The sequence below is a fragment of the Pavona decussata genome, unplaced genomic scaffold (genome assembly GCF_977016875.1).
Source record: "Pavona decussata unplaced genomic scaffold, jaPavDecu1.1 SCAFFOLD_125, whole genome shotgun sequence".
In the NCBI taxonomy this organism is placed as follows: domain Eukaryota; kingdom Metazoa; phylum Cnidaria; class Anthozoa; order Scleractinia; family Agariciidae; genus Pavona; species Pavona decussata.
Genome location: NW_028145539.1, coordinates 562,365 through 589,113, shown reverse-complemented (window position 1 = coordinate 589,113; position 26,749 = coordinate 562,365). Strand labels below are relative to the sequence as shown.

Below are 26,749 nucleotides of genomic sequence, written 5' to 3'. Positions count from 1 at the left end.
GATGCTTCTTTCATGGTCAAAATTTAGCAAAGATGCTTGTTCTCGAGAAGCAGTTCATTATATTGAGGTTCTGTTCCATACATTTTAAAAGGCCAGGCTGAAGAATATTTAACAATTATTCCAAGAGCGGCCGTTGGATAAGAGAAGAAAGATAGCCAACGAGGCGCAAAGTGCCGAGTTTGCTATAATCATCTCATATCCAACAAGTGCAATGTTCAGTATACTGAAGTCTGTACCTCCTTCACTCAGCTAGTTCAAAGAATTAAGTACAACACTGAGAAGCTTATTGCCATATAATTCTGTAAATCATTTTCAGGATAAATGGAAACTACATACTGAAAAGAGTGTTTACTTAATGATCAAAGTTAACTAATCAATTAAGTAGTACATGTATATTAATGATGACTAGGTACTCAACAGTTAACCAAGTACTTAGTTGCTGTGGTTTTTTTTTTGTAATTAATTAAAATAATTATACAAAGACTGGAACAATAAAACTGTGAAAAAATATGCTGATACAGTGATTGTGTTACAAATTGCTGTGGTGAGTTCTGGAACTCATCTCATGAAAAATTGTGAGCCCCAGTCTCCAACCAATAAGTCCTTTATTAAAGATACTTGAGCCTTCATGTAAATCTGAAGTTAATTTTTTTAATATCAAAACTCTGTATTACAATATAATACTGATATTAGTCTTCAACCAGCTTGGCAGGATCAATTTCCTAAAATTTCGTCTTTTCATTCTCATCATTATCAGAAGCAATGGTCACATTTGATATCCAAAAGGATATTCTTCAAATACATCTTTAGATCAATCTATTGATCTTTGCATCGTGCAGTATGCATGTCATAAATTATTTTGCATCTTTGGGCATTTTTAGGTGTCAGGGATGCAGGACGCAGGGGCCGGGTAGCAAAATCAATGATGTAACATGTAAGTAACAAACCTTCAGTGCTAACATCGAGTTTCCCCAGAGATCCAGTCGACTGAGTGAAGGCATCATTCCCCACAACAGGCAGGATACAGGAGTCATAGAAATAACCAATGTGGCAATAATTTGGAGAAATAGAAGATACTACCAGATCCACTGCCAACTGTCCCACATTTCCAATTGACACAGCTGGCTGTCAAAAAACAGAGTGACATTTACATGAATATGAAAATATACTCATGATTTCACTTCTTAATTACAGATGCAATCTTGGTCAACATTTTTTGTAACTGTTAATCATAGTTTTTAGAATTCTTCTAATTAGCAATAAGTAATTAATAAAAATCTATAATTTCATGTATCTTACCTACATGGAAAATTGATGTCACAGTTAAATCTTTGATAGTATTTTAATTAATTGTTGTTATGCATTCATAGCATTTCTGATAGAAAATCTTTCAGAAAAGTACTGTAAAAATACTGTAAATTAAAGTGTTACGTTCAGTGGTGAACATGTATTTTTATTTACATGTACCTTAGTTCTGTGTGCATTTTCAGTTGGCCTAGAGCAATAAAATGAGACTATGCTCTTCTTAAGAATATAATTATAAGAATTTGGATGTATGCACTAGAAATATAACTTTTTGTTCATGTGTTATATTTACTTAATATCTTTTTTGTGTGAGAAATACTCATGTTCTAAGTACTGGACCAAGGGCCACTACACAATACAAATTGCATGGTATTGATCAGTCAATGACCAATCAATAGTCATACAGAGACCATTCACCGATTGGTACATAAAAAATTATTTTTGGCAAAGCAAGTAAATGACAACTCAGTTTTCTTAATGCAAAGAATATACCTTGTTACACACGCATGATTTTGACCCCTCACCCCATCATAAAAACCAAATTAAATAGTGTGCTGGAAGAAAATATCTTGAGTCAAGTGCACAAGATGTTCAGCTCTCTGTGAGATGCGTAGTTAAAGGATATCACCACCATAATTTTTCAGTAAACGTTGGCAAGCTTTTCACTGCTTGAAAGAAGAGGGGAGAACGTGGAAACACTTATAAAGTTTAATGATCGTGTGGCAGCTCGGCCACCTTCCATCCAGGCTTCATGTTTTATTTCTTTTAGATACAGTTGATGTTTTTATAGATCGCCTTCTTTATAATCAGATTAGTTCAGGTGTTGCTGCTTTGATCATTGTTTTGCAAAAATTTATTGCTGTTTTCAGTAAGTTCCTTACTTTCCAGAGTTTTTCTATGAAGGTACCATGGAACTAGTTTCCCTTTTTAAAATATGTATTAATTCTGTAGTAACTAAGTCTGTATTTATTCAATCATCTTATTCTCTTATCTAAACTATCTTACTATGAGGTTAAAAATATTGTAAAATCAATGGTTTAAATCATATCTCTATAATAGGAAGCAAAGAGTTTTTGTTAATGGTGTTTTCTCAGATACACAAGCTGTTGATTCTGGTGTACCACATTTAGGGTCGATTTTAGGCCCAATTCTTTTTCTGATCTATATAAATGACCTTGTTGGTGTATTCTTCTGTACGACTTTTTGCTGATGATTCAGTACCTCTCTTACTGCATGTGGTAAAGATCTTGATGTGTTAATACAGCCAATTAATTTTGAGTTACCTAAAATTTATGATTGGTTATGTGCAAATAAACAAACAAACATTAAATCTAAGCAGATCTAAAGACAGTCGAACCTCCACTAATGGCCACCTCTCCACATTGCCACCTGTCTTTAACGGCCACTTTTTTTGTCCTGGCGGACAGTCCATACATTAGCTCTTGTTTAAACCTCTCTACAATGGCAACAGCCACTAAAGCGTGTCCCCAACTGCCAAAATAACCTCTCGACAACGGCCAGTTTTTTCAGCAGCTGACGAAAAAGTCAAGAACAGTGACGAAATTTGATCTGTATGGTGCGTCGATGATTAATTGCAGCAAGTCTTTCAATTCATTTAAGATTAATATAAATACAGTACTTTTTTTGGTAAGAACCCTTTTTTTAAGAACATAAAACATAGAACATACCTCAGGCTGAGAGCCAGTTCCTGGTAAGAATATTTTTATTTTGCTCATTTGTTTTTAGACTATACAGCTGTAAGTAGTAGTCGCTAATTTGGGTTTTTTTTTATCTGGCGAATACAAGCGTGCGCAAGATAGTCACCTTCCACAAGGAAACGCGTCGCAAAGGAAATAAAAATGGACAAACTCGCAGTCTAATTTGTTTATTTGTTTGTTTGTTTTTTCATATTTTTATTTTTTAGTTGGTTGGAGGGACATCTTGTTGTTTAAGTCGCACAAGCATTTGACAAACAACTTGATACCATTGTATCCATTTTAATGATATACGTATTTTGATTGTTCCATTAAGCCGCAGTAAGCATAAATTGTCTACAATACTTATAGTGAATGTTGCGAACCTTGCTCGTTTTGTCTTGTTAACATGTTGATTCAAAACATTATTTACATTTTATTGTGTATAATTTTTTTTTTATCAGTATATATATTATTTAAGATTGGATTACCATTATAGGCTACAGCAAGCATGAAAATGGCACAATAAATATGTTGTACTTCCCAAAAAAAAGGTTTCATATTACACCCCTACCTCCCCATAACGGCCACCCCTCCACAATGGCAACTTTCTTCTGTACCCAAGGTGGCCATTGTGGAGAGGTTCAACTATATTTAAATTTTCAACCTCAACAGAAATTGACCTATAACCTCCTTCTTCCTTTAACTCTAGCAGGTCAGTACTTAGATTACTCCTTTAGCATCAAATATTTTGGATCAATAAATTATTGATTGTCATCTATTAATAATTTCATTATAAGAAAAAGAAGGAGAGAAAATCAGCCTCATTCCCATGTTAACATTCCAGAGCTGAAATAAAGTGTATTATTAGAATCGAAACAATACTGTATGTGCAAAGATGTGGTAGTACGTGTTGGCTTGCTGAAGCAAGAAAACACGTGCAACCATCAAAACCGATTAAGCTATCGATTGATATTGGAAATCAATGGCAATCGATAAAAGGTCACACAAATCTTCTTCTTCAATTAGTTATCGATTATCAATATCACTCGAATAATAATAGATTGTTATGAATTGTCATCGATTGTGATCGATCATAATCGATTTCCTCGACTGGATATCCCAGGCTGGAATCGACTGAGCCTGAGAGCTAATTAACTTTAAAGTCTTGTGAACCCTCACGAGGAATACAAAAAGAAAAAAGAAATCCTAAACGTTTTAAATTTAACCTTAAGATAAGGTAAAAACAGTGCCTCACCAAAATCAGGGTATATTCCTTCCACTCAACACTCTTACAATTTATGTTAGGAACAAACATTTCGTGAAGAAGAGAAATTTTTGTCAGGCCTTTTTCATGGTAACGAGCAGGACATGGACCCCAGTCTGCGCGGTTCCCAAGCAAACAACAAAATGGCGGAATTTCCTGAGCTTGGAAAACATTGCGAAGTGGAAACTTGCCAACAACTGGGTACGCTAGTCTGGGATAATCAGTCTTGTTTGTTTCTCTTTTCAGCAAGGGTAGGATACTTACTCTGACTGTTTGATTTGTAGATTTTCTTCCTTTTTTTTGCAATGGGTGCTCTGGTACTTTTTGGTAAGTGAAGGTGTTTTAAAACTGTTATATTAACATCAGTACATCCTCTGGCTGGTGCAAGTGTTACGAGGATTTTCCACAATTAAAAGGGTCTAGCCATGGAACCAATACCACTAACATGATAATGAGGGTAAAAATTGAGGGGTCAAAGAAACAAGCTGATTATCACCCAAGAGTTGCAGTAAATAGGCTGTCAGGCACAATGGCAAAGGAGACCAAACAATTTAATTTAACGGTTATGCGTTTGTTTAATTTACGTTTTACATATTCCAGTCACTAATAGTCATCAAAGGAAAAATGACTGCATTAACAAAAATTGCTAGTGAACTTACTAGTTTTGGCGGATCTTGTGTCTTATAGGGGGGCTCGATCGATGGTAACGGTCAATATGTCGGTCGACACACGGTCGACTCACGGTCGATATCTCGGTCGATGTATCCACTGAGTATCGGTCGATTGTCGGTCGAGTATCGGGCGAGTGTTGGTCGAGCATCGGCCGCTATATAGGCGACGTATCGACCGATCATTGGATCACCTTCGGTCGAGAGATCGACCGACAGTCGGTCGCGATAGCATCGGCAGAGTGTCGGCAATTTATCGGTGAACAGTCGGTCAAGTATCGGTAAAGTATCGGTCGATGCATCGGCCGATACTCGGTCGACACGAAAAAGGAACAAGGATTTTGCTTTGTTTTAAACCGGTTAAACCGGGACACTACAGTGTAATACGCTGGCATATTTTTGCGCTTTCTCTTGACCTAACGTGGTAAAATGATGCAATGGTGGAAGAATCAAATGAGATAACGACAGACTATCGACCGACTATCGGTCGTTATTGATATGACGACCGATATTGCGGTGTGCGATGTACATGAACGTCAATCGAGATAAGGAAGAAGTGTCGAAAAAACATATCGATGGAATATTGACCGATATATCGGCCGATACTATCGGCCGGTAAGCGGTGAAATATCGATGAAGTATCGGTGATGTGTCGGTGAAGTGTCGGTGTATTTCTATCTATATCGACCGACAGCCACCTCGGTCGATACGACGACTGCCATAGCGGTACAACATCGACCGAGTCATCCCCAATTATCGACCGATTGTCGACCGAGTAGCGACCGAGGCTCGACCGAGATATCGACCGTCAGTCAACCGTCAGTCGACCGACATTTCGACCGTTACCATCGACCGAGGCCCCCTATAAGACACATGATCCGTTTTGGCTTGTAGTAAATATATCGTACCAGCAACACTTTGCTTGTGGACTAAAAGATGAATAATAATAATTAGTATATACCACACAAGTGAATAGTACTTTTCGCGCGCGCTGATTGGCTAGCTCAGAGGTGATTAGCCAAGTACTATTCACCTCCGAGCCGCTGAAGAGAAACAAGATGGCTTCCCGTTTTGCGACAGTTACTTAAGAGTAAATTATTTCGATAAACGAGGCGGCTGTTTAAAAAAATACATCAATTGCCAGAAAGTTTGGTTTGACAGCATTAAATGGTAACTTATTTAATCTTTTCAACCACATATTCTGAGGCGAAAAATGAAAATGTGTGGTTCCAGAAAATATCCATACCCCCACCACGGAGGGAATTTCACATAGGACCCTCCCACCCCCCAGGATTTTCCATTTCAAGGTATTTTTTTAACCCCCCCACCCCTTCGGAAATTCCTTAAAATACAGAATACACCCCCCCACCCCCCTCTGGAAAAGTTTTATTTCAAAAGAACGCCTCAAAAATCAGGTTGATGTGAACATTTCAGAAATATCAAGAACTGCCTACACGAGGAGAAAATATGCGTTATCGAAGAGCGCGGGGGGCTGTTCAATTTCACGGGTAGAGTTTGCCAAAAAGCTCTTGATACTGAAATAATAATTGTTGTGTTTTATATTTACCTGTGGTCATTGACATCAAACTTTACCATTAGCTTCGCTGAAGGTTTTAAATCTAAATTGTTGGAACAAGTCCGGCAATGCAAAAATGTGTTTTCATTTAATTTGCATATGTCATGTTTAAGTTCCTATGCAAATTTTAGGAGATCAAAAAGATTATCACTTTAGTTCTACTCAATCGATTTTTCTCCTGGTAATCATTCAGTCTAGTTATTTTAGTCAATAGTTTTCCTGTTGAATCAGAATAGCAGGGACAAAATAAGCATTAGCAGGGCAGGGAGACAAACAGAGCTTTCAGATCGTAACTTGAAACCGCAGACAAAATGGAGCCGCAAAACGAAATTAGCATGTTCACGTTCTTATGCAAATTTTGTATGAGATCAATAACGCATTAACAGAATGTCGAATTGGCACTATTTTGTGGAATTTTGGCATAGAAATTAAGTTAATAGTTTTGGACTCTGAGTTGAAATACTTTGGACAAAATAAGTCTTAACATGGGTCAGTTTTGACCAACCAGTTATAATTGACCCCGGGAATTGACCTTTGCCCGTAACTCTACACAGCATACAAAAATAACAAACAAATATTTCAATGTTTTATGTAAAATTGGGGCTTTCACTTTATACCCATACAAAATTTTTCCTTTTAAACATTGATACAAATTCAGTTGTTGCCAATGAACAATATTTTTCTACACAAGAAATTTTCACAAACAAAAGTTTTAGAATCACGCAACGCAGACATAGATTCCTTGTCTCAGTTGGAGTACTTCGCTTACAAAGGCTTTTCGGAAAAGGGAAACATGTTTTTAATGTAACAAGGGTTTCTTTAAAACAGTTAAACAAAGTAATGTCTTCGAGAAAGATCTACGAAGTTGCAAAGTTGGTAAGTTACAATTTTGAACATTTATGTCTGACATGAACGTGAAGTTGACCCTCTGGAAACTTATCCAACCATTCACCTCTCCTCCCCTCTGGAATTTCTTGGGCCATTGACCCCCCCCCCCCCCCACCCCTCTGGAATTTCCAATTCCCTCCGTGGTGGGGGTATGGATATTTCTGGAACCACACAATACAATTCCTTGTTTACGAAAACTGCCGAGCACTAAAATTACAATGAAAACAATGAAACATCTTATATTTTTCAGCATGTTTTCAACAACAAGACAAATCAGTTTCACAGAAAAATTGAAGAAATGACACCGTAGGAATTAAACAACTGTCTCCAAAAGTTTTGTTTGTCTGCAAGAAAGCGAGACGGAACTTTCTACAATAACAAATCGCTTACCGTGTGCCGCATGAGATTTTAAAATTTCATACCATTTGTCGGTATATTGTCAGAAGTAAAATATTTTTTTGGTCCACTAGTTATTCAGCTTGTGTGGCATATACTAAGACAGTTATTCACCTCAGTGTCGGTGAAGGTGATGGATATTTACCTTGCCGCTTCACAGCTCGGTAAATATCCATCACTATTCACCTCCACTTCGGTGAATAATTGTTAATAATAATCATAATAATAATAATAATAATTATTATTATTATTATTATTATTATTATTATTATTATTATTATTATTATTATTATTTTAATTGTAAGGACTTTGGTTGTTGCATTGATTGGCTACGGCTGGCCGCCCAATCATTGTTTAGGATATCTGGGCATCCAGAAGTTTTTACTGCCATTATAATAATAATAATAAAGTTTGGGGGCAGCAACTGCAAATGCGCAATCACCAAAGGTTTTTTGTAATTAAGATTGAGTCCTGTGCGAAATAAAGTTACTTTAGAAAAAAAAAATGAAAAGGAAAATTACTTAGGGTTACTGATAGGGAAGAAAGGTCAATTTTTTCTCAAGAAGACTTTTTTAGGTAATTGTTAGAACAAGAAAGAGATGCAGGGTTTAATGAAAACGGTTGTTCAAAATCTTGAAAAGAATGCAAGCTATCTGGAAAAAAGTTTTTGTAGGAATAGCGGTGAACGAGTCGTCAGGGTGTCATAATCCAATACGGGACTGTGTTGATGTTTTACACGGCAAAGTTTACCCACGATCTGGAATTACTGTATGGAATTTGCATATTTTGTTTACATCATGTTCATCGCATGTCACGACGTTTTATACTGAATTTTAAAGTGCTCAAGAAGCATTCCATTTTGGATTTGAAGAGAGTGAAGCAAGAAAAGTCGCCTTGTGTTAAAATTTAAGAAAAAAACAGGGCTAAAGAATGCCAACAAGGTCAAAGTCTAATCGTTTAACAAAAACAAAAAGACTTTAGCTGGCAGCGCGCGGTAAGGGCTCGTACATCTAGCCCGATGTTGTTTCAAAACCATCCTCGTCAAAAGATATCGGGGCGAGTTGGATAAAAATAACTGCCTCGGCAGCTGTGGAATTCATTGACAAACTACCATATAGTGGAGATTCCAACACCAGCGCTTCTCATTCGCAGTCCAAATTCGAAGCCACTTTCGCTGTTGATAACCAGCTCAAAAATTAGCAGCGAACTTCAGCTTGCAGAATCGATGGATGTACTGATTTAGCCGGTGGCGTCCTCGCACCAGACTTAACTTTTCCCATTATGATATCGCTATACAATATTGCAGTAATGCTGAATGCTTTTGCACGAATTTAAATTATTGTTTTGTAGTAGAACTCTGCAGGAATGCTTCTTTGTGTTTGATTGGCCGGCGGCATGAGCGCATTGACAATTATTTTAATGATGTGCGAAAACTCTGAATATGTTTCAAGGCCCAAAACATTGCTTTTGTTTTTGCGCGAATTCCCTATCTTCAAATGAATTAAAAGGGTATGTAGATTTGCCAGATTTCAACGAAATTTGGCCAAAGTGGTCATCAGATATTAATGCGTCAAAGCGTGTCGGGCTTTTACGAAATTCAAAATATTTTTTCTGTGACGTGTTAACTACTGATGCAACTAAAACAATTTTCCATTGTCAAACTTTAGGGTGGGTTTTCTCACAAACCAATAGGAATATAGAAAAAGCCTGACATACTTTGTTAGCCTATTATCTCCTGATTGATATTGTGCAGTTAATTTAGTTGTGCACGTTTACGTGAGAGTGGGTAATTCAGTTATTAAGTACACGTCGCTAATATTGAGTTGCAGGCCTCTGAGCACTTATTTATCCAACAAAATAAAAAACGTTCACTTGATATTTTTGGAAACTTCAATTGATCAGCTTTACAGTGATATATAGTTTACCGTGGTTTTATCAAAAGTAGCGTGCATACGCAAGATTTCTCTGAAGACACTAGTGAAACCTATCAGTAACCTTAACTTAAAGAAAAACTATTGTAAAAAGAAAGTAAAGAAAAACATGTATTAATTAGCCAGCTAAATAGAATACTGCCATATTTGTCTGTCTTTATTCAAACAATTGGAAATAAAAAAAATCAAAAATGAAAATTTTATCCCTTTCTCAGTGTAAATTCTTTTGTTTGTTGTTATGAAAGTTGAATGCGACATGAAACAAAGTTGTTGTGTTCAAGTTGGTTATATTTGTTGGTTTAGTTGGTTGGAAGTGTGTCGTACCTTGATAAACTGTGTCACTATTTCAAGATATCCTAAACTGTGCATTGAAACCTGGCATTGTAACTTGTTTTGCAGTTTAGAACATCGGACAAAGGCATCACACAGCTGCACTGATGCTGAGCAGGAAAATGAGGTGGTACCATTGTCCTATTATTACATACATTCTAATATTAGACAAATAAATACTTTTGCATTCAGTCTAACCTGTATTAAGCGGTCACCCTCGGAGAATGGCTAAGTGACTGCTTCATACAGGTTGAACATATTGCATGTCAAACACAATTATAACGCCACTTCATTCCACATTGTGTGGTTCCAGAAAATATCCATACCCCCACCACGGAGGGAATCTCACATAGGACCCCCCCACCCCCCAGGATTTTCCATTTTCGAGGTATTTTTATAACCCCCCCACCCCTTCGGAAATTCCTTAAAAACAGAATACACCCCCCACACCCTCTGGAAAAGTTTTATTTTAAAAGAGCGCCTCAAAAATTAGTTTGATGTGAACTTTTCAGAAATATCAAGAACTGCCTACACGAGGACAAAATATGCGTTATCGAAGAGCGCGCGCGCCGTTTAATTTCACGGGTAGAGTTTGCCCAAAAGCTCTTGATACTGAAATAATTGTTGTGTTTTATATTTAGCTGTGGTCATTGACATCAAACTTTACCATTAGCTTCGCTGAAGATTTTAAATCTTAATTGTTGGAATAAGTCCGGCAATGCAAAAATGTGTTTTCATTTAATTTGCATATGTCATGTTTACGTTCCTATGCAAATTTTAGGAGAATCGCTTTAGTTCTACTTAATCGATTTTTCTCCTGGTAATCATTCAGTCTAGTTATTTTAGTCAATAGTTTTCCTATTGAATCAGAATAGCATGGACAAAATAGGCATTAGCAGGGCAGGGAGACAAATAGAGCTTTCAGATCATAACTTGAAACCGCAGACGAAATGGAGCCGCAAAACGAAATTAGCATGTTCACGTTCTTATGCAAATTTTGTATGAAATCGATAACGCATTAAAAGAATGTCGAATTGGCTCTATTTTGTTCAATTTTGGCCTAGAACTTCAGTTAAAAGTTTTGGACTTTGAGTTGAAATACTTTGGACAAAATAAGTTTTAACATGGGTCAGTTTTGACAAACTAGTTATAATTGACCCCGGGAATTGACCTTTGCCCGTAACTCTACACAGCATACAAAAATAACAAACAAATATTTCAATGTTTTATGTAAAATTGGGGCTTTCACTTTATAGCCATACAAAATTTTCCCTTTTAAACATTGATACAAATTCAATTGTTGCCAATGAACAATATTTTTCTACGCAAGAAAGATTCACAATCAACAGTTTTATAATAACTGAGTCACGCAACGCAGACATAGATTTCTTGTCTCAGTTGGAGTACTTCGCTTGACAAAGGCGTTTCGGAGAAGGGAAACATGTTTTTAATGTAACAAGGGTTTCTTTAAAACAGTTAAACAAAGTAATGTCTTCAAGAAAGATCTACGAAGTTGCAAAGTTGGTAAGTTACAATTTTGAACATTTATGTCTGACATAAACGTGAAGTTGACCCTCTGGAAACTTATCCAACCATTCACCCCTCCTCCTCTCTGGAATTTCCTGGGCCATTGACCCCCCCACCCCTCTGGAATTTCCAATTCCCTCCGTGGTGGGGGTATGGATATTTTCTGGAACCACACATTTGAAGGGTTTTATGCTAAACTATCATAAGTGACGACTTATGTCCAATTTTAGCCCGGTTTTCAATTTCGCTCGGATTTGTCAGAATTTTTGTTCTCCCTGGTTTTGAAAACATTTCGCGGTTTTACAATCGTGGACAAAACTCCATGAGATAACCAACCACGAGCAGCACAAAAACCACTTGCCTACTATTTCTCTCTTGTTAATTCTACCACAGAACTTTACTTCTCTCTCCCAACCCCTCCCCCTATGCAATGACAACCGACAACAGACAGCCAAAACACCACTCACTTACTGTTTCTCCCTTCTTAACTCTACCACAGTTACTTCTCTCTCCCCCCTCCCCCTTATGCAATGTTGATGTGGGAAGTGATGCTTGCCAGGAAACTGTTCGTGACCCAAAAAACAACATTGAGTCGGGGGAGGGGGGGCGGGATTTGGTGGTTTGCTTGTCTACAATTGAACACGTTTGGAAGGCAAATTTTCTTATCGGTTTTGTCCACGTCAGACTCGCTGTTTTCCAAATTATCGGTAGCCTAAAAGTTTCCACTGTCCACGAGCCGTGTTTAGTCGCACTTGTTGTTGTTTCTATAAGTAACGTTTGTGATGACATCATGGTTTGCTTTTGCGGGTTGTAACAAGCCCAAAATAGATCAAGGCGGTCGGGATGAACAACTTGCGTATCGTACTGGCTAGTTGGTTTCGCTTTTGTTTGGTGAAGTTTGTAAACACACGACATCTATGGCTCTTTTGAAAAGTTATGAAAGTGACGAATGCAGTTCACAGGAACTGGTCGAAACGTTGTCCAAAGAATCCCTCCTTGGTAGTGATGACTGTGCCTTGGCAAATTTTTCATTTCAATTATCAAATCTCACGGGAGCATCAGAGAAAAAAAAACCTCCATGTGCAAGGTGTTTTGCAAGCCTTAGTTGTGGTTTGCCAGGCTTGAAATTCGGTATGTAACGATTAACTTTACAATTTCAAGGCAATGATTCAATAAAAGTGCGATTAACATACATTTTCAACGGTTAACACCGACTGCTCGTGAAAAGAATAGATAGTCAGTACCTTTTAATAGAACTGCCGTTAATCGTTGTTAATCGTTCAAATGGCTATTAGTAAATGTCTTGCTGTTAATCGTGTGGAATTCTAGTATTTTGCGTTATCAAGAGTGATATGTCGACAAACCGGACAAAGCTGGATTTTACGCCAGGAAATGGACACATTTTCTCTTGTAGGATGTAACTGTTTACATTTCTGACATTCCTGTCACGCATGTAGTAGTTTGTAACAGAATCAAATAAAAGCGTGACAGGATTCTTTTCGTTGCTCCTGCAAAAAAAACCGCTTTCGTGTGCCGTGTTTGAAAGACAACGAGTGTATATTGAATACAAGTATTTAATACTCAATGCATTATCCTTTTGGTCATCCAGTGTCTATAATGTTATCGAAATATCTTTACAGGATGGTAAGAATTCTCAATGGCATTGCGAAAAAAACTACAGGGCAGTGTTTTTCTATTAAATCAAAGGCCACATGCAAAAATTCAGTTCATTTGGATGACATTTCAAAAATGGCCAAAATCGTCACTCACGATAGTTTTGCATAAAACCCTTCATTTGGTAACTTAGAATGTATAGTTTGTGTACAAAGGCGCTCACAAAATCACTTACTCGGTTAAGAAACTGCAACAATAATAGAGGTGGCCATTTAGTAGAGATCAAAATTACAGTAATTAAGGATCCGAAGTAATTTTCAGGACTTAAACAACTGACCACTTAAAATTAATAGACGGTGGCTGCTTAATATGGTGCGACTCTAACTGTTACACAACATCTGAAGGGTTTGTTTTGGGTTTTCAGAGAATAAAAGTGCCAACATCTTCTCCCCAAAGAGCAATAAGATACTGCGATTTTTTGAATCATGATGCTTTCTCCAAATGTCTCTTCAAGTACCATCATTTCACAAATTCAGCTTTTGTGATGTCATCACTTTAGGACTTTATTTCAAAACAAATTTTTGGCCTTAGTTATGTGACATCATCATACTTACAATGGTATGAGAAGTTCTGAGAAGTGTTTTGCTGCAGGTATAACTTAACCACATTTTGTAGCATCCTTCTCAGCTATAAACTAAGAGTTACATGACATTTCAAATAACCAATTTTACAGTTGCACATGTGGTTAGTGAGTCACCTGGTCTGTGGTTAGAAACAAGACTGCTGGTGACTTTGTTTTTGGTATTTACATAAGAAAAGAGCGAAGTTTGTATCAAAACAAAGTCACCAGCAGTCTCCTTTCCAATCAAAGGCCAGGCCACTAGTCACCCAACTTTAAAATGGGTTATTGTTCAGGTGCAAAGAATTCTGGGAAGTTCCTTATTGTACATGTAATAATTTGATATATTTTTTGTTGTGTTTAAAAGGGAAGTTTGGTAAAAGTTGAGACAGATCAGAATCAAATACTATGCACATTTGAAGACTGCAAACGTTACGAGCTGACGCCAGTGATTTGTGAACACTGCCACAATAACTACTGCCTGCGGTATGACAATGCATACATGTCTGTTTTGGTTGAGCTGTAACTGGGCAGGTTTGAGATCAAAAGTGAAGAATGGGCACATAAGCCAATGCAGTAATCTTTACTTTTTCCACTAATGTTTTCAATGGGTCCTTCGCAGCTAACGGTCACATGGTACAAAAAACACCATGCTGGAGGGCAAGCTATTCACTGGGACATCCAAAACAAAGAAAATTCAAATTTGACTTGATGAAGTTGCTTTGTTTGGGATGTCCTAGTGTGTGGCTTGCTCTTCAGCGAGGTGTTTTTTGTACCATGTGACTGTTAGCTGCAGAAGACCCATTCTGCAAAGGACCTTGAAGTGACCATGCACTAATTTTTTTTTATTTTGTCACCTGAGTCTATTCATCACCCCAATAATTTTTGTAAAAAAGAATTTGTGATTTACGCAAAATGCAATTTTTAATTGAAAGCATTTTTAACTTTAACTTAAAAGTTTGCCACTATCTTGACTCACCACTTGCCTCAGTCTTCTCTCGGTTTTCTTGGTAACAAAGAAGTGCTGATGTAGACTAAGGATTAAGTGACTTTAGAATACTAAGTTTTTGAGAGATTTCTTCAGGTTCTGTAACAAACCCAGTAAAAAAATTCTGACAGTGGGCTCTGTGCAACCATCTTGACAAGAAATAAGACATTTCATGAAATTACATGCCTGAGGCATTTCAATAAATTATAGCTAACCAACAGTGCAGAAAACCATCTTGACTTCCTGACATCAAGATGAGAATAATAATAATAATAATAATAATAATAATAATAATAATAATAATAATAATAATAATAATAACAACAACAACAACAATAATAATAATAATAATAATAATAATAATAAATTATAATAATAATGATGATAATAATAATAATAATAATAATAATAATATTGAAAATTTTATTAGACTCTTCTCATTGAAAAATTAAATACAAATTTAAATACGAGTTTTGGTAAAGCTATCTTGGTGGTCTGGTGGTTTTCAACAGAGCAGATAATTATAAACAACTGACTATAAATTAAAAAATTAAAATTTCTATGTACAACCCAATAATAAAGAATCTATAGCCGTTGAGTCAAGGGAAGTCCTGCTTGACCCTTCTCTATTTCTAGATTCCTGTCCTTAACATAATAATAATAATAATAATAATAATAATAATAATAATAATAATAGTAATAATTTTTAATAATAATAATAATAATAATAAATTAGATTTATTCAGCGCTAAAATTATAAAATATTCTAAAGCGCTTTACAATGTAAGCATGTATAAAAATAGATTAATGTCGCTGTTTCAGATAATGTATAACTAACTTTGTTGAGACTACATTTGCTTGGCTGATTTAAGATCAAACTATGACTAAAAGCAAGACAACCACACCTTTTGGTGTAATGGGGGGACACTGCTCAGTGATTGGCACGACAGGCGACTTCGCTTGCATGACCATTTCAAGGCCTCACTTCTTGGCACTACGAGCTGCAACCTAGGACCACACACTGCTGCGGCAGCATACCTGAGGCCAGCAACGCGCGAATTTTCGAAGAGTATTGGCAGGTCAGAAAAAACTAGAAGCGCTACGAGCTGTAACCTTGGCCAGCAACGCGCTACTGCGGCAGCACTACGAGCTGAAATGTCAGGCCAGCAACGCGCAAACACCTAGTGACTAGACGACTTATAGGGCCTCACCTATCTCCCCAGCAGAGCTGGATCGGACAAGACTGTTGGCCAGCAGAAAATGAGAAAAACAATAAATTGAGCATGCTTGGGGAAGTTGCTGCGTAGACTTAACCGCCACCCTCCTAGAGAAGTGTCCCCCAAGTTTATTGAATTAGAACAAAGACCTTCTACAGGGAGGGAGGGAGGGTAAATTTACAAACTTGATTTACAGACAGTTGAGCAACTACCAGAAATGTGACTTGAAACCTCGTACAGTACGTTTATATAGTTCGACAGTGATCAAAGCCTAAGCCAATTGGAAAGGCCGTAACATAGAAGGCTAGACATTACAAGATAAGAATTCAGACATGAATGGGGGTATTTACCAAACGAACCACTTAGCAAGCATGAAATATACTGCGACGAGACAGTTGCGAAATGTTACAATGGATCCTAACAATCAAAGTGACAACAAAGAGATAAAGATAAAGGTACAACAGTTGACCGATACATTACAGTAACACTTAAAGCCCACAGGGAATTGAGTGTCACGCTCCATCAACTGCGTTTTACATTTGTGCTGTAAAACTATCATAATCTAAAAAAATAAAAACATAATTATTATATGATTAGGACGGATCAAACGCTAATTTAAAAAAGTAAGTTGTATTTCACAAGGGAGATTGTTCCAGAAAAAAGGGGCCGAGTGTGCAAAGGTGCGATCACCAAATGACTTGTGGTTAGATCTGGGAGCAACAAGGAGGCTATGGTCATTTAAACACAGGCGATAAGTTGGGTTATTCTTCTTGAACACTTTTTATCTTTCTTTTTGTATATATACAACAAATCATGGCAACATGGGTTCCTGAATGTACATCACATAATGTCATATGCTTCATATTGTGAGTCCTTTTCTGATTGTTCATTCTTCTTGAACACTATTTATCTTCCTTTTTGTATATATACAACAAATCACAGCAACATGGGTTCCTGAATCTACGTCACATAATGTCATATGCTTCTTATTGTGAGTCCTTTTCTGATTGGGAAGGGTGGACCGCAAAAATATACATTAAAAAAAAATGTAAAAAAATTTGGTTTTATGCAAACCACAAAGTTTTTTAGTATAAATTCTTTGGGTGTAGATTTGTGTGCAAAGATAAGAAAATTGGTGCATGCAGGGCACTTTAACCTAAATGATGCCAAAGGTTAATTTACTGAAACATACATAGCTCACCAACTTCAAGAAAAATAGAGGATATACTTGGAAGGATGTGTCAATGCATGCTTTCTTATCACTAACAGAAACGTTTATATTGACTATTTTGCTTTTGTCCTTGTGAATATGTTTTACAAGTGGAGGGCTGTGAACACAAACTGCCTAATAAATGCCATCTATCTAACAAATGTTTCGTGAAACAAATAATAAACTCATAACAATATTACACACTAACCATTTCGTTGTACATACATGTATATGGCTATTTGAATTAACATTGTCAGATTTGAAGTCTCAAGCTTATGCAGAAGCACTGAAAGGTAGTGTGGGTAGCAAGAAATCTTGGAATTTGGCTGTATTTTCATGATTGCCAGTCTGATAGGAAGGGAGAAAATACAATGAACACTTGCCTCAGTCTGTGATTTGCTTTCTATTAAAGGGTGAGCCATAGCTGAGTAAGGTAAAGTTATTAATATATTACCCACATCACCTTGCAGTGTGGTTGTGTATAGGCTTTCCAACAACATTAATTGAAATAGCTGTATTTATTACTAGAGTGGGTGTTCTTTTGGCCAGCACACACTGAAGTGGTATGTACAAATATCCATACCCACCCCATGGAAGGTCGTGATTGGAAATTCCAATGGCAAGGATGGTCTCAGACATCAAAATGTGCAACTGAATTGAAATTCCAGAGGGGTGGCTGGTACAAACCAAAACACCTTCCATACAGTGTTGTAGGTTGTTTTCTGGAACCCCACATTCTTTGCTGTGTTTTATGAAAATTGCCTTCGTTTTTATAAGGTTTTATCTTAATACAATTACTGCATTACTGTGTTCAATTTTTTTTGTGATGATATATGGTACGTGTTGTGCCCGAGTGTTACCTTACTCTATCCTGTCTGGAGGGTAGTGAGGGCACAAAGTCCCTGTGCTGAGTTTGAATGTTCATAATTTTTTTCAATATAAAAGCAAACACCACCAGACTTTGAGATTTTTCGTAACATTTAAATCTGGCAACAATTGATACCATAATTGATCGGTCACAACTTGATGTTTTCATGGGAACAAGATTTTGACAGCCCGATTTTTACGAAGTGGGTCTTTTTACCTTTTACTGAGAAAGGTTAAGTTTATCCTCATAACTTTTTCATTTTTACACCATTTGGATTCTTGTTGGTTTTTGATAAATCTTAACCAATTTGGACGATTTTCCCCAGTTTTGGAGTTATCGAGAAATCCAAGTTTGCGGCTGCAAAAAACAAATGACAATGTTGTCACGTGATATGACATCATTAGCCCACTTTGCAGAACTCAAAGGAAACAGTTTGGGACATGCTGTATACCCTCCAAGTCTCATGGCCTTGAATTACGAGGCGGGGCACTTAGTTTTGATTGCTATCATCACAGTATCATTGTCAAGACAAGTTCAAAACAAGTCTACAAATGGTAGCTGAAATTTTATCATATTGGATCGATTTGGGAGACAGGTATTTGGCTCAAACTTTAACAGAGTGTTTATGCTACACTGTAGGCACAGACATCAAGTTGACCATCAGTGTCCAGCTCTCCCTCAGAAGCAGACAAGAGTGACACCTGAGGAAAGAATACAACAAATCATTGGTGAAGGTTTTTTTTTTTTTGTTAGACTATGTTCACATCAGCCATTTTACTATAACTGCAGACATATTTGAGCGCTCATTGGCAATTTTCATCGTCAATAAGCGGACAGGCACATTAATTTATAATTTATGCAACGTTGACGCAACGAACGAGAACGGGGAATTTGAAAACAACCAAACGTCAATCTGTCACTTTTCAACCAATAGAAAGTCTCCCTTTTTTCCATTAACCAATAAGAGAGCGAGACAAGTTTTTTATTTTGGTCGCATTTAAGTTTCTCGCGTTTTTATCCGCAATTTTATTTTATTTTTATTCTTTATTTTGTCCCTTCTGGCTTTTTGTTATATTAAAAAAATTGACGTCAGTTTTTCATGCGTCTGCCCTGTTATTGATCATGAATTTCGTCATAACATTGTCAAAGTAGTCTGCGGATCTAATCCACAGCTACTTTGACAATGTTATGACGAAATTCATGATCAATAACAGGGCAGACGCATGAAAAACTCACGTCAATTTGTTAATTTGATCATTTAATGAGTTGGTTAAAGATGGATGGAAAATAATTGGCTCGAGCTCAAGGTGGACATACACCTTGACTAAGCTTATTATATTCCGGTCTTGTTGGCACTCTCAGTGTACGTTGTTAACAGTGCCCTCTGTGAGCAATGCATTGCCATAGTCATTCTTTTGTTCGTGTATTTATTTTATTTATTTTGTATGTGTGCAAAGCTTTAGTCCTTAATCAGAAAAAAATCACTTGCTGTTACTTGGGCGTCACACCAGGCATACACTTCTCAGGCTAAGCGGTGCATTAACAAAATTGGGCCCTTATTTTGTTAATATACGTCTTCACCTGAGAAGTCAGCCGTCCAATAATGATCAGATGGCTGATAAGAGACAAGGTTGTGAAGGAAAACTTACAAAAGATAGCGTTCTTGGCTGGAGGAGTCCAAGGCTTACACGTGATATGATTACTGCAGAGTATGCCCAGCCAGTGTTAGACTGCAGTGCCCTAATGGCGTTCTTGTTTTTGTTGGTTGTGTAGGCAAGGATCTTACCACAGAAAAGAAAGGTAAGGGGGTTAAAAAATGTGGTCAGCTGCGTCCGTAGGCAAGTGAAAACCTTTAGTTATCAACTGAGTTAGTAAGGTAAATTGGCCACTGTAAAGATACTCGAGACCTGACGTTTCGAGCGTTAACCCTTCATCAGAGAAAATCAAGGAATTGTGGGTTCTATGTGGTTTTTGTGGTGAGCAGTAGATCAGAGAATTAACTCTGTAGTGTATGTTAAAGTGCGTGCTAAGCGAACCCATGAATTTCCTACTGAGCGTTAGCCCCAGTAAGGTAATGGAAGACCGCACCAGGCAAAGAAAAAATCATCAGGTTGATAGTAGAATTTGAGAACTGAACAACGGAACAGTTCTGATTCAACACTTCCACTTAACTGCACTGTAGACTATTATTGACCTTGAAGTTGTACATTGATTTATATAACTTTAGATGCTTCGTTGTTGTCATATTTTGTTTAAATTAAGAAGTGTTTTCTTCGGGCCTTACAACAACTACTGTCACGGGCAGCTGCAAGCTGTACGAAGTCGAAGATGACCACGACTTCAATTTCAGATTGATCATTGAGAACTGTGGGTCAAGCCAAACTATGGTGAAGCTTATCCGGGTCCTGAAGGCGCGCCATCATACAGGACACGTGAGGCCGGGTACTGCAGTTGAAGTGGAGGAAGTTCAAGCCTTGCGTGCTGCACGTTTCCTCTGCCTGGTTTCTGCTGCACTCACATCGGTGGTGTTTCTGCTGTGCCACGTTGGACGGTCCAGCGCAGGCGTCTCCCACATGTTGACGTCAATGTCCAAGTCCTTCAGGGACGTCTTGAGGGAGTCTTTGAAGCGTTTCTTCTGCCCCCCAACTGAGCGCTTACCCTGGTATAGTTCTCTGTACAGTAGTTGTTGTGGAAGTCGACTGTCGGTCATACGGTCGACGTGACCAGCCTATCTGACTTGACATTTCTGGTGGAGGGTGTGGATGCTGACTGTCTGGGATATTGTGCTACCACCTGATGTGGAGCAGTCTACGGAAACAGCTCGTGTGGAAATGGTTGAGCTTTTTGACGTTAATCCTGCCCCTCGTATTTCAATAGTCTAATCTTCGCAAGCTCTACATCATTTATCATTCACGTATACATGTTCCAAAAGTATTTAGTGTTTTGACAGCGGTTACCAATAACACGCGACCCATCGCCTTCTAAAGACTCCGATAAAGTTGCATTTTGGTGGACGTCAATCAGAGAAAAGCCGTTGGAATTGTGTTAAATTCTGAGAACGTTTCAAGGCAACAGAACGAAGAAATTGACAGTTTTATCCGCTGACGGATGGAAAACTTTATGAAAGTTGATTTCCAAGACAGGTTATCTAAAAAATGCGTATTGTTTAGACGAAGCCTTATTTTTTTTTTTATGAAACATTTGAAATCGCTACACCTGACAATTAAATCAGCGATGCGTGCAAGTGAGCAAATTATCACGTGCAGTGAAAATCGAAATTTTTAATTCAAAAATACCTTTTATTTGCGCTTGATATGGCTGGAGAATCAATTTAAATAAAGTTTACCTTCTCTTAGCGAGGTAAAATTCTTAGTTTCTTGCAGGGTTACCTTGGAATCTTGTCAGAATTCAAAATAGTTCCAACGGCTTTTCTTTGATTGACGTCCACCAAAACGCAACTTTATCTAGCCTGACGCAGACGTTCTTAGGGGTTCGTCACGCGTTCCTGCCCCACGTTCGTGGGGCAGGAACGCGTGACGAACCCCTAAGAACGTCTGCGTGGGAGGCTAAACTTTATCCGACTCTTTTGAATGCCGTAGGTCGCGTGTTATTGGTAACCGCTGTAATTAAATGAGATAATTAGTGTATCTCAACAACTGAAGTATTCTGTCTGCATGAAATCGTTTACTTTTATATGTTTATTTTCTCAATTTTTTGTCAGGAAGAGGAGGTGTGAGAAATGAAAGCCGGGCAGCTAAAGTGTCTTTGATGAAAATTAAGATGAAAGCAATAGGAGATGCTTCTATCCCTCAGGTTTGTGGCGTAACAATCACTGTACTTCAAATAAGTCTTTTCAGGCATTGGTAGTCCAGAGAACGACTGTGTTGGTAACATTGACTGACCTTTCAACAACTTTTACTTGCCCTGATTGTTAGTTCTAAACAGTTTGCTAAAACGTGAGTTAATGTCACCAACAACAGTCCTTGTCACTGAGAACAATATTAACCCGGATGATCATACCTTACCAACTTAAAGTACAAAACCATAAAAGTTGATTTCTGTCGAGAAAGGACGAAATCGTAACTGAAAAAAAGCTTGACAATTAGTAACAATTACGGTGACCGCAGTTTGATGTTATAATAGTAGGTCTGAATGCAAACCCTTGCTGGAATTTGAAGACCGTATAAAATGAGAATTTGTAGACAAAGTAGTCACAAAATTGAAGGAAAGGAGTGAATTCTTTGCTTGAAAGCTCGCGTTCCTTTTAGCCAGTATTTCCGTTCCATTTAAGGACAAATAAATCCCACCGTATGGAGTTGGGTAGCCGGATTTGTCAGGTTTGAATCAGGGTTTGGATTGTGTGTTCTGTCAGTTAACTCGTTCCTTAATTGACACTTTATTATCTTGAATAGAAAAAAACTGAAAACCAGTGACCGATTCTTTTTCAGACTACTGTTTCAGCTTACACGAGAGGTCAACACTCTCTCGATAAACTAAATCTGAGAATGAAGGAAAAGGAGCGCAACCAAAGATAGTGTTGTACAGTGGAACCTCGATTTAACGAAGTCGCTGGGGACCGGCCAAATTTGATCGTTAAATCGACGGTTCGTTATATCGAGGTTCCACTGTATTTTTTTGACATTTGATACTCTCCACAAATGGCAGGGTTGTCGAGGGATTACAGCCAGTCTACGAAAGCTCTCCGGCATAGGTTTCATAGTTGTGAGAGGATGGGATCCATGTGGGATATGATCATAATGGGTTGCGACGTGCGGCAAGAGACACGTTTTCAGTAAATGTTGAGTTGACTGTTATTGGTCGTGTTTTCATCTTATAACAATAGTGATAAAGGTTCAGCGCGAATGCCCTACGTTTAAAGGGCTTTGATAAAATCAGGAGCGTGGATCATTCCGTTAAAAAGCACTCATAAGGAAAGATTAAGAAGACTGAAACTTCAAATCACGTACCAGGGGAAGCAGAAAAAACAATGGGGTTGGCGGGAAAGGCCTTGGTGGTAGACTTTTAATTACTTGAATCGCCTTCACCCTTGCAGGAAGCACCTTCTTTGTGCTCAGAGTTGCCAAAGTAATGGCCGTCATTACTTCGCATTTGGCAGCCTTTCACTATCTGTTCTTTCTTGGAGGGGGGGTTTTACTTTCGCAGAGTAGGCCTGCACCGTTTCTAAGCTCTATTTTCACTGGACCCTGATATCCTGATAGCATGCAGCTTTTTTGTGCTCTACGCGCATTGTTTTGTTCTCTCGACCAATAATTTGAGACTTTGCACAAGGTGAAGGTCGCCCCTTTCGCAGGGTGGTTTGGGAACGATTTTATCGACGCCTCGCGTCAGAAGAGTAAATAGAAAAGTGCTGTTAGGCCTGATGACAGGCTCTTGTACTAATAGGCTTTTTATGTACCATTGACAGGCCTATAGTACAACAGCCAAAGAGACTACCAGCTAGTTATCCCTGGACGTAGGCGGTTCTATGAGACTTAACGCCCAAGTTTTGGCGAATCACTAGACAGTTAAAAAGAAAAGCGCTGCTAAAATTCGGCCGGATTGTGGGTTAGATTTGGATATAACCTCGATCAAGTTTTGTTTCATTTTCGTGGTAAGCCATTCCCACGAGATACACGAATCAAATTTAAGCGGTGCACGTCAGAATGAAAAATAGCGCTGCTTAAATTGGGTTAAGTACAGGTTACTCTGAATAAGAAGGTCTTTGCAAAGTTATTTATATTCTGTGCTCAGACGTATCCACAATTTCTCATGCATGAGCGTTTTTTTTTTTATTTGCAGGATGAGAGAGTTTATCTCAGAGTTTTATTGCCGTTTGGTAGTAAAGAACGGGAACTACCCATGTTTTTTTCTAAGGTCAGCCAATGGTGTTAATGATTTTTTTGTGTGTGTGTTTAATTCGTTGTATGGGTCTGGGTTCGCAAGACCGAAAGCCTTTCATCTCATATTACAAATTTGTTTTTTCTTCGAAAATGAAGCAACTGTGTGCTGCATTACGACTTAAGCAGTTAAGTGAACTCCTAGTTAATCATATTTAATATTTTTAGTATTGGACTATTGGCAAAACCATCGACAAGATTGCTACGGCTGCAAAATTGAGGAATGACAATAACGTTCAAACAACAGAGAAGGTCAGTACTGTGCATGTTAGAATGTTTCCCACAACAAGTGTGCTTCTCAGAAAATGAAACAGACTTTGCGCATAAAACTTACACTAGATCTCCAAACTTGCCTTGTACTTTTACACCAAAGTACGCTGACTTGAACGAGCTACTTCATCGAAATAAATACTAATTACCCTTATTATAGGAAACGAACGGCAAATTTGCGCAGAACTGTTAAATTTCCAAGATACCTTTAAAAACATCCGTAAATTGGTTCTGTCGTCTTGACGTTGGTCTTTTCAATTTGGCTAACAACAGCAATTTCTATATATCAAGCATACGAAACATTGATACTAACTAAAAAACTCCCTTCATGAACTGGTCAGGAAATAACTTTTATGACAAACATTTCAAATTGTGAGAAGTTATCTCACTTGACTTTTGGAAATAACCCTCTTGATTGAACCTCCGGGGTTTGGAGATAAGAAGTGGCAGTTTGATATGATAAAAAAGAAAAGATTCTCAAAAATAATCAGCAACCACGTATTCTAGCCAGGGAAGTTGTTGTCTTTCATTGTTGTGAGTCAGTCTTGAGGGTGCTGTCAGTCAGTACGATTTTACAGGACTATATATAGTACACAGCACATGGCCAAGAGGAATTCTATTCGATTGTACAATAAATGTTGCCGAAATGAAATCCTTTGTGAATTGTAACCGTTTCGATCTATTGTACGGCGCCTTGTATGGTTTGCATATACCGCGGACCAAGGTTACGAAAGGTTCATACGCAATCCTCCCACGCAGTCGTTTGGAGGTACGAATAATATACGAGGCCCCTAAAACCGACTGCTTGGGAGGCTACTTCGTGCCCGGAGTGCAACGAATTTTCGCTTTCCCGAAGATTATTGCGCACGTATTCAGCGTTTATTCGTGGCGACCAGAACAGGAAACGTACGAACGAAACAAGACCGAGGGATATTTAACAACTATTCACTGAAGTGGAGGTGGCTAGCGGTGGATATTTACCGAGCCGCGAAGCAGCTAACCAAATATCCACCACTAGCCACCGGCACTGAGGTGAAAAGTTGTTTTAGTTAATTAGTATATACCACACAAGTGAATAGTGCCTTTCGCGCGCTGATTGGCTAGCTCGGAAATGATTTGCCAAGTACTATTCACCTCCGAGCAGCCGAAGAGGAAAAGAGGAAATTATTTCGATAAGCGAGGCAGCTGTTACAAAAAATACAAAAATGGTAACGAAGTTTAGTTTATTTATTCTTTCCAACCTCATATTCTAAGGCGAAAAATGAAAATACAATGACTTGTTTACGAAAACTGCCGAGCAATATAATTACAATGTAAACAAAGAAACATCTAATGTTTTGCAGCATGGTTTCAACAACAAGACGAATTTCACACAAAAATTGACGAAATGACACCTTAGCAACTAAACAAGTGCCTCCAAAAGTTTTATTTTTTTCGCAAGAAAGCGAGACGGAACTTTCCAAAATAAGAAATCGCTTACCGCGCGGCGCGCGAGATTTTGTCGGTATATTGTCAAAAATAAAGGAATTTTTTGTCCGCTAGTTATTCAGCTTGTGTGGTATATACTAAGACAATTATTCACCTCATTGTCGGTTAAAGTGGTGGATATTTACCTCCACTTCGGTGAGTAATTGTTAATTATCCCGAGTTTCACTGGACATCAGAGTGCGCCAACAACGCTATCCATTGTTTTAGTACATACTAATTCTATAAAGGTAGCAGAAAGACGGTTACAATATTCAGAAGGATTTCACTTTGGCAACCTTTATTGTACAAAGTAAAGAGAAAATTGCAACTAACAAGGTCAGATGTGCCTTGTACGATGGAATAGAATTGTACGCATGATCAGAATTTAAAATGCTATAAATTGAAGCGGAAAATATTTTAAAACATGGCGGGTGTGTTGGAAGAAATTGTGTCTTCCTTTGTCTAGGTTCTCGTTTTGATTAGTTGTGTTTTTCTTTCTTAGAAGCTGCGGTTAATTCACCGTAGTACTGGTGAAGTACTGGGACTGGAAAATTCATTTGAGCATTTTGAAACACAAGATGACTGTCCATTGTTTAGCGGAAGTGTCGTCATAATAGAATATATGGATAAGGAGTGTACATCACTGTTACCAAACCTACACAAATATCCGACATAAACAGTATACTTATTTTACGTTCATGCTTGCTGCTCGTAGTACAACTAGTAATAGTTCTCACAGTAGTTGTCCCTGCTTTATACATGATAACTGTATTTAGACGATAGTTGACATCAATCAAAGACGAACTTTAAACGCATCAGGAGCTATCAAATCTGAATTTACGCATAAATTTGAAAGGATTTTTGCTTCGGCAAACAAACAAAAATTGTTATGGTGAATTGTAAATTAGGTAGGATCTAACAAAGCATATTGTTGTTTCTGTTGTGACGAATGTGGAAATTCTTACAACATACCATAAGATCATTTTTTTCCACAATAAAAGCAGTTGTTTACAGAGA

General features: G+C 37.8%; 2 protein-coding genes across 5 annotated transcripts in view; one reads left to right on the top strand and one right to left on the bottom strand.

Moving 5' to 3' along the window:
- LOC146469275 (proteasome assembly chaperone 2-like) overlaps positions 1-4,380 on the bottom strand; it is a 17,084-nt gene extending 12,704 nt beyond the window's left edge. For both annotated transcript variants that reach the window (XM_085123550.1, XM_085123549.1), the window contains exons 1-2: positions 4,258-4,380; positions 948-1,125 (exon numbers count right to left, since the gene is read on the bottom strand). In XM_085123550.1, the coding sequence (XP_084979676.1) occupies positions 948-1,125; positions 4,258-4,317 (238 nt within the window). In that variant the 5' untranslated portion in view covers positions 4,318-4,380. The remainder of the gene's footprint in view (positions 1-947; positions 1,126-4,257) is intronic.
- On the top strand, positions 4,369-26,749 carry LOC146469274 (AN1-type zinc finger protein 1-like). Of its 3 annotated transcripts, none has more exons than XM_085123547.1 (10): positions 4,370-4,467; positions 4,551-4,593; positions 10,125-10,182; positions 14,183-14,301; positions 18,738-18,826; positions 19,872-19,898; positions 21,820-21,911; positions 23,898-23,972; positions 24,164-24,247; positions 26,238-26,749. In XM_085123547.1, exons 1-10 carry the CDS (start codon positions 4,371-4,373, stop codon positions 26,406-26,408), a joined length of 855 nt encoding a protein of 284 aa, XP_084979673.1. In that variant the 5' UTR covers position 4,370; the 3' UTR covers positions 26,409-26,749. The 3 variants fall into 3 exon arrangements, with proteins under 3 accessions (XP_084979674.1, XP_084979673.1, XP_084979671.1); XM_085123545.1 differs by having other exon boundaries at positions 26,235-26,749; XM_085123548.1 differs by lacking the exon at positions 24,164-24,247 and having other exon boundaries at positions 4,369-4,467; positions 26,235-26,749.

What these genes read in the sequence shown, in the direction of transcription:
- LOC146469274 (XM_085123545.1), top strand. Translation starts at nt 4,371, where the DNA reads ATGGACCCCAGTCTGCGCGGTTCCCAAGCAAACAACAAAATGGCGGAA. An exon ending in CACAATAACTACTGCCTGCG is followed by an intron (nt 14,302 to 18,737) that starts GTATGACAATGC and finishes GCTACACTGTAG; the next exon opens with GCACAGACATCAAGTTGACC. An exon ending in TCTTACCACAGAAAAGAAAG is followed by an intron (nt 19,899 to 21,819) that starts GTAAGGGGGTTA and finishes ATTTTTTGTCAG; the next exon opens with GAAGAGGAGGTGTGAGAAAT.